Source organism: Oncorhynchus nerka, linkage group LG11 (genome assembly GCF_034236695.1).
Source record: "Oncorhynchus nerka isolate Pitt River linkage group LG11, Oner_Uvic_2.0, whole genome shotgun sequence".
NCBI lineage: Eukaryota > Metazoa > Chordata > Actinopteri > Salmoniformes > Salmonidae > Oncorhynchus > Oncorhynchus nerka.
The window spans coordinates 20,129,189-20,143,689 of NC_088406.1; the positions used below are offsets into that span (position 1 = coordinate 20,129,189).

At 43.8% G+C, this 14,501-nt stretch overlaps 1 protein-coding gene across 1 annotated transcript in view; it reads left to right on the plus strand.

The window, feature by feature from the left end:
- The first annotated feature begins 2,856 nt into the window (after nucleotides 1–2,856).
- The window catches only part of LOC115136608 (roundabout homolog 2-like), a 427,723-nt gene continuing 416,078 nt past the window's right edge, over nucleotides 2,857–14,501 (plus strand). The window contains exon 1 of the mRNA XM_065024288.1: nucleotides 2,857–3,619. Coding sequence (XP_064880360.1) covers nucleotides 3,565–3,619 — 55 coding nt within the window. The 5' untranslated portion in view covers nucleotides 2,857–3,564. The remainder of the gene's footprint in view (nucleotides 3,620–14,501) is intronic.

The following is a 14,501-nucleotide window of genomic DNA, read 5'->3' on the forward strand; positions in this document are numbered from 1 at the left end:
AGAGTGTTGTCTGTACAGGTTTAAAGACACCACCCACTGCTACAGTGTAGACCATGTAGAGAGTGTTGTCTGTACAGGTTTAAAGACACCAGCCACTGCTACAGTGTAGACCCAGTAGAGAGTGTTGTCTATACAGGTTCAAAGACACCACCCACTGCCACAGTGTAGACCCTGTAGAGTGTTGTCTATACAGGTTCAAAGACACCACCCACTGCCACAGTGTAGACCCTGTAGAGAGTGTAGAGAGTGTTGTCTGTACAGGTTTAAAGACACCAGCCACTGCTACAGTGTAGACCCAGTAGAGAGTGTTGTCTGTCCAGGTTTAAAGACACCACCCACTGCCACAGTGTAGACCCTGTAGAGAGTGTAGAGAGTGTTGTCTGTACAGGTTTAAAGACACCACCCACTGCCACAGTGTAGACCCAGTAGAGAGTGTTGTCTGTACAGGTTTAAAGACACCACCCACTGCCACAGTGTAGACCCAGTAGATAGTGTTGTCTGTCCAGGTTTAAAGACACCAGCCACTGCTACAGTGTAGACCCAGTAGAGAGTGTTGTCTGTACAGGTTCAAAGACACCACCCACTGCCACAGTGTAGACCCTGTAGAGAGTGTTGTCTGTCCAGGTTTAAAGACACCAGCCACTGCTACAGTGTAGACCCAGTAGAGAGTGTTGTCTGTACAGGTTTAAAGACACCACCCACTGCCACAGTGTAGACCCTGTAGAGAGTGTTGTCTGTACAGGTTCAAAGACACCACCCACTGCCACAGTGTAGACCCTGTAAAGTGTTGTCTGTACAGGTTCAAAGACACCAGCCACCAGTCTTCTAGTGTTAGGCCAACTACTCGGTGTCAAGCCCCCTTAATGCTGTGTTGGTTTGCTCCAAAGGTCTGTCAAAGGCCTATTTTCAACCAAATCTAAGTAAAATGTATGGTAAACTGTAACCAGTGTTTGTTTATAATACATGTATAGCCTAGAGGGAATTACATTGATATAGGATAGGCTACTTACAGAGTGTAGGCTTCCTCTTCATGATGCTGCTCATTGCTCAACACCCTATTGCAGATAGCACAGACCTTTTCGACAGAATACTGTTGATATGCTGGAATCTGGGTTAGTGGGTTGTCATGATGATTGCTGCCATTAGGGGGAGCTCAGAGCTCACACAGTAAGAGCCTGTCTAGTACGAGAGGTCTACAGTCGGTGTGTCTCCTGTACGTCTCTGTCCACTATCCTGGGGATGAAGAACAGCCAGACCCAGCGCCAGGATTAAGTGACTAAGGGGGCAGTTGAAATCGGCGAGGGGTACAATTTTGAGGTGTTCTTGCATTGGAATTGTATTGAATTATGTTTATGTCACGCTATCCAACTATAAACATAAAGTTTTAAAAATTCCCGAAACTTTGAGATCGAACAGCTCTGTGTACATAGGCTCGAATCTTCTTTAATTGATCCTTTTTGTTGATGCTATGTTCCACAAATCTGCTTTTTCTGTTTAAAATATTTTAGAATTGAGCACTTATAGCCTACACTAGGCTACAGTAGGATATAATAAAGTGTTGAGCCATAGACTGATGGAGATGGCAGAATGGTTGTATCTGCAGCCCAGCCTCCCTCTGCATTTCATTGAGACTGCTGCTTTTAGCTCAAGAGGTCAAATGTATAATTGTGCTTGTCTCTGAATATATTGTTCTGTTGACAATCTTCTTGTGTCCTGCATGTTTAATGTGCGTGCGCACAACGCGCCACAGCTAACAGATGACTAATGGCGCAATCATTGCTGCGCTGCTACTCACTGTCCGACACATTCAGGACACCCACATCAAATATCAATGACACACACAATTATAAGATCTACCTCGATTTGCTGTCTATGAACACAGAAATGCAATTATGTCTGGGCACAGAAAAATATATATTAATATTTATATTTCACCCTGAAAAGTAGGCTTTTAGTTTTATGCACGGTCGTATGTTGAAGTTACCTGAAAAAAAGTACAATGTTTGTTAAAATAGGCCTTTTTTTAATCTCGATTTCAAATCATTTCTGGGTAACAATTAAGCAACTTGCTGTGATTTTTTTTATGGTCAAAAAGAAAAGTATTTAGTCATTTCTAAAGCAATATTTTTTTTGCTAGTTGAATGGTGGGGGGGGGGGGGGGTTGAAAAGTAGCAGATATTGGCAGAGAGGTTTGGAACTCTCTTTCCTACCTGTCAATTACGGCTGCAGGTAGCCAAATGGTTAGAGCATTGGGCCAGTATCCGAAAGGTTGCTAGATCGAATCGCAGAGCTGACAATGTAAAAATCTCTTCCTAGACTGCCATTGTAAATAAGAATTTGCTCTTAACTGATTTGTCTAGGTTAATTAAATAATTTGCCACCTGGTGATGTTACCCACCAAAACAGTTATCTTGGAAACATATATAACATAGGAAAATCACATTTGGCCTTTTAATATGTTTTCCCCCCTTCAGATCAACATTATAGATATGAATTAGGTGGCTATATTTGAATAATTTCTAAGATTGTGCATAATTTCCCTAAAAAAGAGCCTGTTAGCCTATCATATTCTTTTAGAGGTTATGTGAGCCTGCTGAGCTAGGCTACTTCCGGTGGGTCAAGGACAGAATGACCCTAGTGCTTCAAAGTCACTCGAGTGGTATGTAGCAGCATACCTGTGGCACGGGTCCACGTCGTATGAACTTCACAGTCAGTTACAGCAATATGACTTTGGCCAATGTACGCTGGAGCGCACTCCGTCTACTCTCCTACATCCACCCTTCTCTCTCCCTCCCTCCCTGCATTTCTCCTCCCCCTCCGGATACTTGTTTGTATGTGTGTCAGTCCGCGCTGAGGCTGTGTGGAGTGAGCATAGACCATGGGCTCCTAGTGGTAGCGCTATACAGATACCAATAGGCTGTACAACTGACTTGACTGTACATTTACAGTGCTTAGGCACAGGCTAGACACATGTGATCTTGGACAGCGGGTTCCCAATGAAATGTAAACATTTGCTCATGGACTGAAGTACATGGGGTTTTGGGGTTTGTGCATACACATTTAGACTTGGCTATCTATGTATTGATGAGGAACGGTGGAGAGACATGAAGATTTGCAAGGTGTCCGTCCGTCCATGAGACGCGTCTCAAGGAGCCGAAACCAAGACTGCAACTACATGATTGGAGGCGTTTCTCTTGAACCCAGTATACACAGTTTATATTTTCTTTTAGGTTGTAATATGATATTGTATAGTTGCGTACATATTGGAAAAATAGACATGACCATTGCAAGTTAACTCGTGAGACAAACAGCTGGAATTTCAGATGATCGCGAGAGACTGATTTGGTTCTTACGGCTGTGGATATTAATCGATCCCGGGCTCGAACGAGCGGGCTACAATGAATCCTCTAAATTATTGGACATCACAACTGGCTTTAGTCAGTAACTAGGAGCTATATAAAAAACTCGAACTATTAAAATAAGTACATTTGCTGCTGTTTGGACATATTTTCCTGGCAAAATCCAAGGATTTGCGCACAATCCGTGGATGTTTAATATGCTAGTATGGGTCCGCTAGCGTTCATCCTTGTTGCTGGATTATTGTACTTTCAAGTTGATGGTAAGTTATTTATGGAATTTCACATGGTATCAAACTCATTGTGTCGTGGAGTTATATGTGTATAATATTGAGAAAGAATGGTGCTCTATAAAATATCGTAAAGTTCAACTCTTGCATTTAGAGGTTCTTCAGATTTGTATCCTTATTTTTGACTTTACTCCATACAGTTTTAACGATGAATAATGTTGATAATAATTAATGTTGATAATGTCTTCTCATATCGCTGGTCATGCCACGGAGAGTTAGATTATGCATGTGTTTTATTTTACAATTAATTGGAGACTTGGTAGACTGTTTATCAGAGGAGTACTTGGGGAATGTTCTTTCTATAATCTGGAATCGTATCTCTGAAAGGAGTTATAAAATGGTTTTAGGCTTTGAAGTCAACGCAAACTGAAATGTCAGATATTTTTGCCTTTTGTCTTGCACGAAATGCATATTGAAGTCACCCGAATAAAAAACTAAAAATGATTTCATATAAAGTAGTTATATTTGGTGAGAAAAAAAAAATCTTAGTCATTCAAGAAATACCCACCTCACTTGTCTCCTTGGCAACAGAATCAGCGCATAGCCACATTCTGCATGATGGTATCTAGCCTTTTGACACCTGGGGGTCAGTAGAACCCGGCCACTGTACCCACAGTAACCCAAAGGTGTTCAAATGAACACAGGGTGACAACAACAGCAACATTTAAAAAAGGTGTGCACTACAATTCCAGCGTCTGATTCAACACTGTATGGGTTGATCAACGATTCATTCACTGATTGACTTCGGATTTTTATCTCTAAAGAATTTATCGACAGGGAGATGGTTAGATCTGCTTATTTATTTATTACAACATTGAATTCCACCTGCCCTGTTGTTTGACATAGCTGAGCTCACAGGTGTAGCTGTGCTTGTCTTATGGAGAGACGGGTGTGGAAATATATGTGATTGCTTTCAAATTCAGTCCAGGACCCAAGCCAAGTGAGGGCACATAATACATCATGTATTCCTGCTGAATAATAACTAGTAGACTTTAAACATGACTGGCAGTCGATTCATTACCTCACTGTTGTTTCATCAATCTTTAATGGTGATGCTGTTGTTAATTGTGAAAGTAATTTATACAATTTAATTTATTGCTCCCACACTGTTAAAAGTCAAGCCTCCTCCTCAACTAATATAGCGGGGAGTGCAAAGTCAGCACAATTTTGATGATTTTACAAGGCTTCGTGGGAATCATTGGCCTACAAGGGAGCCAGTTTAATAGAAGCATTAAATGAGCCTCAACTGCAGAGTAAATGTGATGACTACCATAAATCATAAATCAGGTGACAGGAGGCCTGATATGGTCTTGATCAATTATGTGACTAATGGAAAGAGGAGATAGGCAGACCACCACACTAACAATGAGGTTTGCAGTGTCACAATTCACAATCCTAATGTCTGAATCATACTTACTGGACGGAAGTGTTCATCACCCCTCATACAAGCACGCACACACACACACACACACACACACACACACACACCAAGGCTAAAAACCTATTGACCTTGTGCCATTAAGCCATTTTTGAATGAGGAAGCGGAAGTCACAAAATGTGTCATCTATTGCATTAGTAATGTCAACACTTGCTTTGTCGTAAGCAATGATTCACACTTACTAGCGTTTGCTTAGTGTTGTTTGTACAGCTTTAAAAAAATGGAAGATGTTGATTTTATTTGTTGAAGGCAGGGGTTGACACTGGGGCCCCTGCTCCTTCCTCTCCTCCTTTGTCCTTTTTAGATAGTCTTCGGTTTCTGTATCGTGTTTTTAGCAGTCTCCCTACGGAGTCTGGGAGTCTAGTCCCCTCTGTAGCGGGAACATGGATTCTCTCTATATATCTGCTCTCTCTTTATTTATCTTTCTCTCTACCTCTCTCTCTACCTCTTTCTCTACCTCTCTCTCTCTCTCTCTCTCTCTCTCTACCTCTCTCTCTACCTCTACCTCTCTCTACCTCTTTCTCTCTCTCTCTCTCTCTCTCTCTCTCTCTCTCTATCTCTCTCTCTACCTCTTTCTCTACCCCTCTCTCTCTCTCTCTCTCTCTCTCTCTCTCTCTCTCTCTCTCTACCTCTACCCTCTCTCCTCTACTCTCTCTACCGCTACCTCTACCTCTCTCTCTACCTCTCTCTCTCTCTCTCTCTCTCTCTCTCTCTCTCTCTCTCTCTCTCTCTCTCTCTCTACCTCTCACTCTACCTCTCTCTACATCTCAATTCAATTCAATTCAAGGGCTTTATTGGCATGGGAAACATGTGTTAACATTGCCAAAGCAAGTGAGGTAGACAACATACAAAGTGAATATATAAAGTGAAAAACAACAAAAATTAACAGTAAACATTACACATACAGAAGTTTCAAAACAGTAAAGACATTACAAATGTCATATTATATATATATATATACAATGTACAAATAGTTAAAGGACACAAGATAAAATGAATAAGCATAAATATGGGTTGTATTTACAATGGTGTTTGTTCTTCACTGGTTGCCCTTTTCTCGTGGCAACAGGTCACAAATCCTGCTGCTGTGATGGCACACTGTGGAATTTCACCCAAAAGATATGGGAGTTTTTCAAAATTGGATTTGTTTTCGAATTCTTTGTGGATCTGTGTAATCTGGGGGAAATATGTCTCTCTAATATGGTCATACATTGGGCAGGAAGTTAGGAAGTGCAGCTCAGTTTCCACCTCATTTTGTGGGCAGTGAGCACGTAGCCTGTCTTCTCTTGAGAGCCATGTCTGCCTACGGCGGCCTTTCTCAATAGCAAGGCTATGCTCACTGAGTCTGTACATAGTCAAAGCTTTCCTTAATTTTGGGTCAGTCACAGTGGTCAGGTATTCTGCCGCTGTGTACTCTCTGTGTAGGGCCAAATAGCATTCTAGTTTGCTCTGTTTTTTTGTTAATTCTTTCCAATGTGTTAAGTAATTATCTTTTTGTTTTCTCATGATTTGGTTGGGTCTAATTGTGCTGTTGTCCTGGGGCTCTGTAGGGTGTGTTTGTGTTTGTGAACAGAGCCCCAGGACCAGCTTGCTTAGGGGACTCTTCTCCAGGTTCATCTCTCTGTAGGTGATGGCTTTGTTATGGAAGGTTTGTGAATCGCTTCCTTTTAGGTGGTTGTAGAATTTAACGGCTCTTTTCTGGATTTTGATAATTAGTGGGTATCGGCCTAATTCTGCTCTGCATGCATTATTTGGTGTTTTACGTTGTACACGGATGATATTTTTGCAAAATTCTGCGTGCAGATTCTCAATTTGGTGTTTGTCCCATTTTGTGAAGTCTTGGTTGGTGAGCGGACCCCAGACCTCACAACCATAAAGGGCAATGGGCTCTATAACTGATTCAAGTATTTTTAGCCAAATCCTAATTGGTATGTTGAAATTTATGTTTCTTTTGATGGCATAGAATGCCCTTCTTGCCTTGTCTCTCAGATTGTTCACAGCTTTGTGGAAGTTACCTGTGGCGCTGATGTTTAGGCCAAGGTATGTATAGTTTTTTGTGTGCTCTAGGGCAACAGTGTCTAGATGGAATTTGTATTTGTGGTCCTGGTGACTGGACCTTTTTTGGAACACCATTATTTTGGTCTTACTGAGATTTACTGTCAGGGCCCAGGTCTGACAGAATCTGTGCATAAGATCTAGGTGCTGCTGTAGGCCCTCCTTGGTTGGTGACAGAAGCACCAGATCATCAGCAAACAGCAGACATTTGACTTTGGATTCTAGCAGGGGGAGGCCGGGTGCTGCAGACTTTTCTAGTGCCCGCGCCAATTCGTTGATATATATGTTGAAGAGGGTGGGGCTTAAGCTGCATCCCTGTCTAACCCCACGACCCTGTGTGAAGAAATGTGTGTGTTTTTTGCCAATTTTAACCGCACACTTGTTGTTTGTGTACATGGATTTTATAATGTCGTATGTTTTACCCCCAACACCACTTTCCATCAGTTTGTATAGCAGACCCTCATGCCAGATTGAGTCGAAGGCTTTTTTGAAATCAACAAAGCATGAGAAGACTTTGCCTTTGTTTTGGTTTGTTTGGTTGTCAATTAGGGTGTGCATGGTGAATACATGGTCTGTTGTACGGTAATTTGGTAAAAAGCCAATTTGACATTTGCTCAGTACATTGTTTTCATTGAGGAAATGTACGAGTCTGCTGTTAATAATAATGCAGAGGATTTTCCCAAGGTTACTGTTGACACATATTCCACGGTAGTTATTGGGGTCAAATTTGTCTCCACTTTTGTGGATTGGGGTGATCAGTCCTTGGTTCCAAATATTGGGGAAGATGCCAGAGCTAAGTATGATGTTAAAGAGTTTTAGTATAGCCAATTGGAATTTGTTGTCTGTATATTTCATCATTTCATTGAGGATACCATCGACACCACAGGCCTTTTTGGGTTGAAGGGTTTTTATTTTGTCCTGTAACTCATTCAATGTAATTGGAGAATCCAGTGGGTTCTGGTAGTCTTTAATAGTTGATTCTAAGATCTGTATTTGATCATGTATATGTTTTTGCTCTTTGTTCTTTGTTATAGAACCAAAAAGATTGGAGAAGTGGTTTACCCATACATCTCCATTTTGGATAGATAATTCTTCGTGTTGTTGTTTGTTTAGTGTTTTCCAATTTTCCCATCTCTCTACCTCTTCCTCTCCCTCTCTCTCTATCTCTCTCTACCTCTTCCTCTCTCTCTATCTCTCTCTACCTCTACCTCTTTCTCTACACTCTACCTCTCTCTACCTCTCTATCTCTCTCTCTACCTCTCTCGCTCTCTCTATTGGTCTGTGTGTCTCTCTCTGTGTCTGCTCTCTGCTCTCTCTCCCTCTTATTCTCTGTCTTTCTTTTCTCTCTCTGCTGTCCCTCACTCTCTGTTCAGCCAAACCCACTGGTTGCTAAGCGTTGGCTGAAGGCATGGCTGGATGGCCGGAGGGAGAGTGGCGCACCTCTCTCTGAACAGTGATTCACTCCTCCCAATCATTTCTCTGTCACCCTCCTCCCCTCTCCCCCCTCTCCTCCCCCACCTCCCCTCTTCTCTTCACCACTACCCATCACCCAGCCTTTCAGGGGTAATCTGTGGGTCCTTGGGAAGGGAGGAGCCATCTCTAAGAGTCCACTTATGCAGACAAAAAGGTCTGTAGTTGCATTTACTGGGCAACATGGGCAACAAAGGCAGGCTGTGTGAATGGCAGTCAGACAGTGTTTAGTGTTTTGTGATTAATAGTGTGTTGCTGCTGGAGACAGAGAGAGAGGGAAGGGGAGTGGGAGGAGGAGAGAGGACCAAAAGAAGGAGGGAAAAACAAAACAGGAAGTGGGAGCTGGAGAGATTGAACGGAGAGGGATAGATCCAAATATGCTTTGGTTAGAAAATGGTTAGTTTTGACATGTGCTCCTGCAGTTACAGGAAAATTACAGTGTTTATTGGCTAAGGTGTAATGGAATCAAGTAAAAATAAAATTGACCCTTGAATCTAAATGTTGTCCATACGAGAACGGCCACATATTCCCCATTATTAGTGACCAGTTGTCTAGTACGAGGTCTCTTAGTCTATACTATAGTTTGCTGTTATTCGAGCAGGAATAGAACAAGAAGAATAGCTTAGCATGTAGACTAGTGGACATGAAGCCATGACCCTGTGTTATTCTGAGGACCTCCAGATACTCCTGTCTGATCATAGAGCTTGTCGTCATCTGTGGTGGCATGGCAGAGTCTAGGCTGGTGATGCTCACCTCCAGCCTCCCTGGTGGCACACTGATGGGCACCTGAGGTCTCTAGCGGCGCTTGCTCCATCACTGCCGCTGTGTGTGTGTGTGTGTGTGTGTGTGTGTGTGTGTGTGTGTGTGTGTGTGTGTGTGTGTGTGTGTGTGTGTGTGTGTGTGTGTGTGTGTGTGTGTGTGTGTGGGAGAGAGAGACATAGATTGTAGGGTATGAAGTGTCCCTGATATTGGTTGTGTGTTGGATAGGAATTGTCAAGATGAACAGTAAATAGCTGTGTTGTCTTAACAGTAGGTTGGATGGTGATGATTGAATGAACAAGGTCTGAGTGCTGGGCTATAATGGAAAGTGTGCCCATATTAAAACAGTGTATGTGAATTATGAGGCACACTGAGGTCAATGTGTAAGAGCCATTGTAATTTCTTCGCCCAAATGTGATTGTTCTGCTTGAGTTGGCCACGTTTAAGCAGCTAGCATTGCTGTAATTGAGGTTCGTTTGCGGAATAGGCCTGACGTGCCTTCAACTGAGATCTCCAGGCAGCGTCTCTCTGGTGTCGCCCAGAGTCACGTCACTGTCACTGGGTGGTGCTACTGCAGTTATAGGACTACTCTCATCTCCCTGCGCATTTACAATGTTTACTCTCTGATTACAGTCAAAGATGAGAGGAAAGAGAAGACCAGGGAGAAAGAGGAAGATGAGAGAGGGAGAAAGAAGCAGAGAGAAAGAACAAGGGAGAGGTTAATGTATGTGTAATGACGTTAGCATTAGTCAGATGAAGGGTCAGAATCATAGGGATTGTTGACGAGTGTTACCTCACTGGTGACACAGAGCTGTCGCTGTGGTAGTTGAACAGCCAGGCCTTTTCAACTATCACATTACAACACAAGCACAATCACACAGACAGCACCCGACACAACACGGGCAGCACGGAACACAACACGGGCAGCACGGAACACAACACGGGCAGCACGGAACACAACACGGGCAGCACGGAACACAACACAGGCAGCACGGAACACAACACGGGCAACACGGAACACAACACGGGCAGCACGGAACACAACACGGGCAGCACGGAACACAACACGGGCAGCACGGAACACAACACGGGCAGCACGGAACACAACACGGGCAGCACGGAACACAACACGGAACACAACACGGGCAGCACGGAACACAACACGGAACACAACACGGGCAGCACAGAACACAACACGGAACACAACACGGAACACAACACGGGCAGCACGGAACACAACACGGGCAGCACGGAACACAACACGGGCAGCACGGAACACAACACGGAACACAACACGGGCAGCACGGAACACAACAAGGGCAGCACGGAACACAACACGGGCAGCACAGAACACAACACAACAAACGCAGCACAGAACACAAAACAGGCTGCTACAGCCTCAGTTTAGCGCTGTTCAGTGTCTATCCTGGTCTCTGTGAATAACCCAGGAGAAATCACAGTGCTAAGGTTGACTTAATACCCAGTGTTCTCTTGAAAGAAAACACATTTTTTTTACACTCTATGGAATTCTTCGAGAAATGTCATGTGCATGGGGGACAGTAGAGAGAGAATAAAAGAGCAGAATGGAAGGTTGATAATAGCACTTAGTGGTTTTTTACCTCCGTTCTGCTAGGTCTCAGCCAAGCATACCCCTGACATTTACTGTGCAGAGAGAGCAAATGCCTGGTTGCCTTAACCCAGAGAGATAGGCTGATTGACAGAGATTATGAGAGCCAGAAAACAGAGATTTACACTAAATGAGGTTTTGAACTTTGTGTAACCACTATGTTATTTGTTATTTCACATCATTATGTAACATTGACATAAGATTAAAAACAACCCGCCTCTCTCTCTCTCTCTCTCTCTCTCTCTCTCTCTCTCTCTCTCTGTCTCTCTGTCTCTCTCTCTCTCTGTCTCTCTCTCTCTCTCTCTCTCTCTCTCTCTCTCTGTCTCTCTCTCTGTCTCTCTCTCTCTCTCTCTCTCTCTCTCTCTCTCTGTCTCTCTCTCTCTCTCTCTCTGTCTCTCTCTCTCTCTCTCTCTCTCTCTCTCTCTCTCTCTCTCTCTCTCTCTCTCCTTCCCCCCCCACCCAGAGTTCTAACGGCTGTGTAACACCTATGAGGAAGGAATTTAAACAGGGGTTGGGGGAGCAGGGAACGGCACACCTGTGATGGTCTTAGCTGGGCTGAGGCTGGGGCAGGGTGGGGGTAGTGTGTGTATGCCATGATTAATTGAGCATGGTGGCTGTGCAGGAGAAGAGTGGCCCCTCACTCACCTATTTCACACACCTGCACCTACCACACCTGTTGGAGCGTAGCTCTGCCTACCTCACTGTGCCTCTGCGCGCACACACTCACACACACACACACACACACACACACACACACACACACACACACACACACACACACACACACACACACACACACACACACACACACACACACACACACACACACACACACACACACACACACACACACACACACACACAGAGTATACAAACATTCAATGTAGAGCAAAAAAAAGCAAACATACCATGACCTGGAAATACACTTCAGTAGTTTCACAACACATGTTCACAATGCTCAGCACATGTTCACAATGCTCAGCACATGTTCACAATGCTCAACACATGTTCACAATGCTCAGCACATGTTCACAATGCTCAGCACATGTTCACAATGCTCAACACATGTTCACAATGCTCAGCACATGTTCACAATGCTCAGCACATGTTCACAATGATCAACACATGTTCACAATGCTCAACACATGTTCACAATGCTCAACACATGTTCACAATGCTCAACACATGTTCACAATGCTCAGCACATGTTCACAATGCTCAACACATGTTCACAATGCTCAGCACATGTTCACAATGCTCAACACATGTTCACAATGCTCAACACATGTTCACAATGCTCAGCACATGTTCACAATGCTCAACACATGTTCACAATGCTCAACACATGTTCACAATGCTCAGCACATGTTCACAATGCTCAACACATGTTCACAATGCTCAACACATGTTCACAATGCTCAACACATGTTCACAATGACCAACACATGTTCACAATGCTCAACACATGTTCACAATGCTCAACACATGTTCACAATGCTCAGCACATGTTCACAATGCTCAACACATGTTCACAATGCTCAACACATGTTCACAATGCTCAGCACATGTTCACAATGCTCAACACATGTTCACAATGCTCAACACATGTTCACAATGCTCAGCACATGTTCACAATGCTCAGCACATGTTCACAATGCTCAACACATGTTCACAATGCTCAGCACATGTTCACAATGCTCAACACATGTTCACAATGCTCAACACATGTTCACAATGCTCAACACATGTTCACAATGCTCAGCACATGTTCACAATGCTCAGCACATGTTCACAATGCTCAACACATGTTCACAATGCTCAGCACATGTTCACAATGCTCAACACATGTTCACAATGCTCAACACATGTTCACTAGTAAGAACAAGTACATTACAGCTCATCAGATTACATCACTGTTGGATTTAGTGCCATTAGATGCTTTGCAATGGTACTGTTTATTAGGGTTAAAACCAGTAACAAAAACAACTGGAGATACTGTACCTAGTGGTGCCTGTTGTATCTCAGTGTCTTAAATGGGAGTTCAGGGCTGCTAATGAAAATGCATGAGCTCTCCTGTCTGTGTGAGATGGGTGAAGACAGAGAGAGTGCACGGCACTCAAACACACATCAGTCACACGCAGCAGTCCCGCTACGGCAGTAATGCAGCCCAGAGTGGAAGCAGCCAGTGAATCAAGCCCCCATCCACCGCCGCACCACCGCACCACCAGACTCATCTCCCTCTCCAGCCCCATGGATCACCCAGCCATGACTGCCTGCTCCCTGCCTGGCCTACTATACCCCCTGGTTCCCTGCAGCCTGCCTCTGCTTCAACTAGCCCTGTTCTTCAGCTGTATATTAGTGCATGGCGATATTGCATACCTATAAACATAAACAAGCAGAGATGTATGCATACAGAACCTAGTTTATATGCAAAAGTGCATTGCTATATTTCAGTCAGTATATTTGGAAGACAGCCAACAACAGATATTTTGTATAATTAATCAAACAAAATCTAATTTAAAGATTTACACGCAACAATCCATTGTATGCCAATTGTCTGTTAGATGTATCTTCCTCATAGCAGTTGTGATGCTCCATGTCCTTGTAGAATGTAGAGGCAAAGTATCTTTACTAGCCTGTGTTTCACTGTGTCTCTGGTGACCAGACAGGCAGGTCTCTCCACAGGGTTGTGTAACGGCAGCCAGGGAGATGATTTATGTCACAGCCCCCAGCGCGGCGAGGAGAGCCTGTCTTTGTTGTGCCAGTGGAAGCTGCAGCGCAGGGCACAGTTCAAATGTCACAGTGATTCCTGCTGATTGGACCAACTGTTAATCGCAGCCCTGAACTTTTGAACTCTGGGATTCCTCTTGCTGGATTATGATGATGATGATGATGATGTGAATAATGTGCAGAGCTGCTCAGAGACATTCGTCTTTTACAGGCCCTCAGTCAGTAACAGACAGATACACAGTGGCTGAGTGGTGGCCGTAGTGTGTTGGTGAGGTTGCTGACTTTGGTAGCTGATTGCTACTACTGTGTTTAGGAGTATTGTCCAGAGGAGCTTGAGTGAGTTCCCAGTGCACTTACACCCTGTCCCTCAGCCCCCACCCCAATGTAAGACACTATGCCTCCAACAGTATTTTCAATCAGAAATACTGTTACAATGTTTTTTCAATTGACTGCCATAGCCCCAAATAAAAAAAGTATGTATTTTTGACATGGTTGGGACTGCGAGAATTTTCAGATATCAAAATGGGGTCATGGGCCAAAAAAGGGAACCCCTGCCTTAGTCCTTCCCCAGGCTGGATGAAGTGTCCCACAGAACAGTGCTTTAATAAATGTTGTCCAGGCTCCGTATATGCTCTAGATTACAAATCACTAACAGTACCAGTGTACCAACCTAAAGGCCATTTGATTAAGTTGCAGTCCCCAACATATAGTCTATCATGGTAGAGGCCTGTGGTCCATGGCTGTAGCAGGTCTCATTGCCTACATTCAGTCCAAGG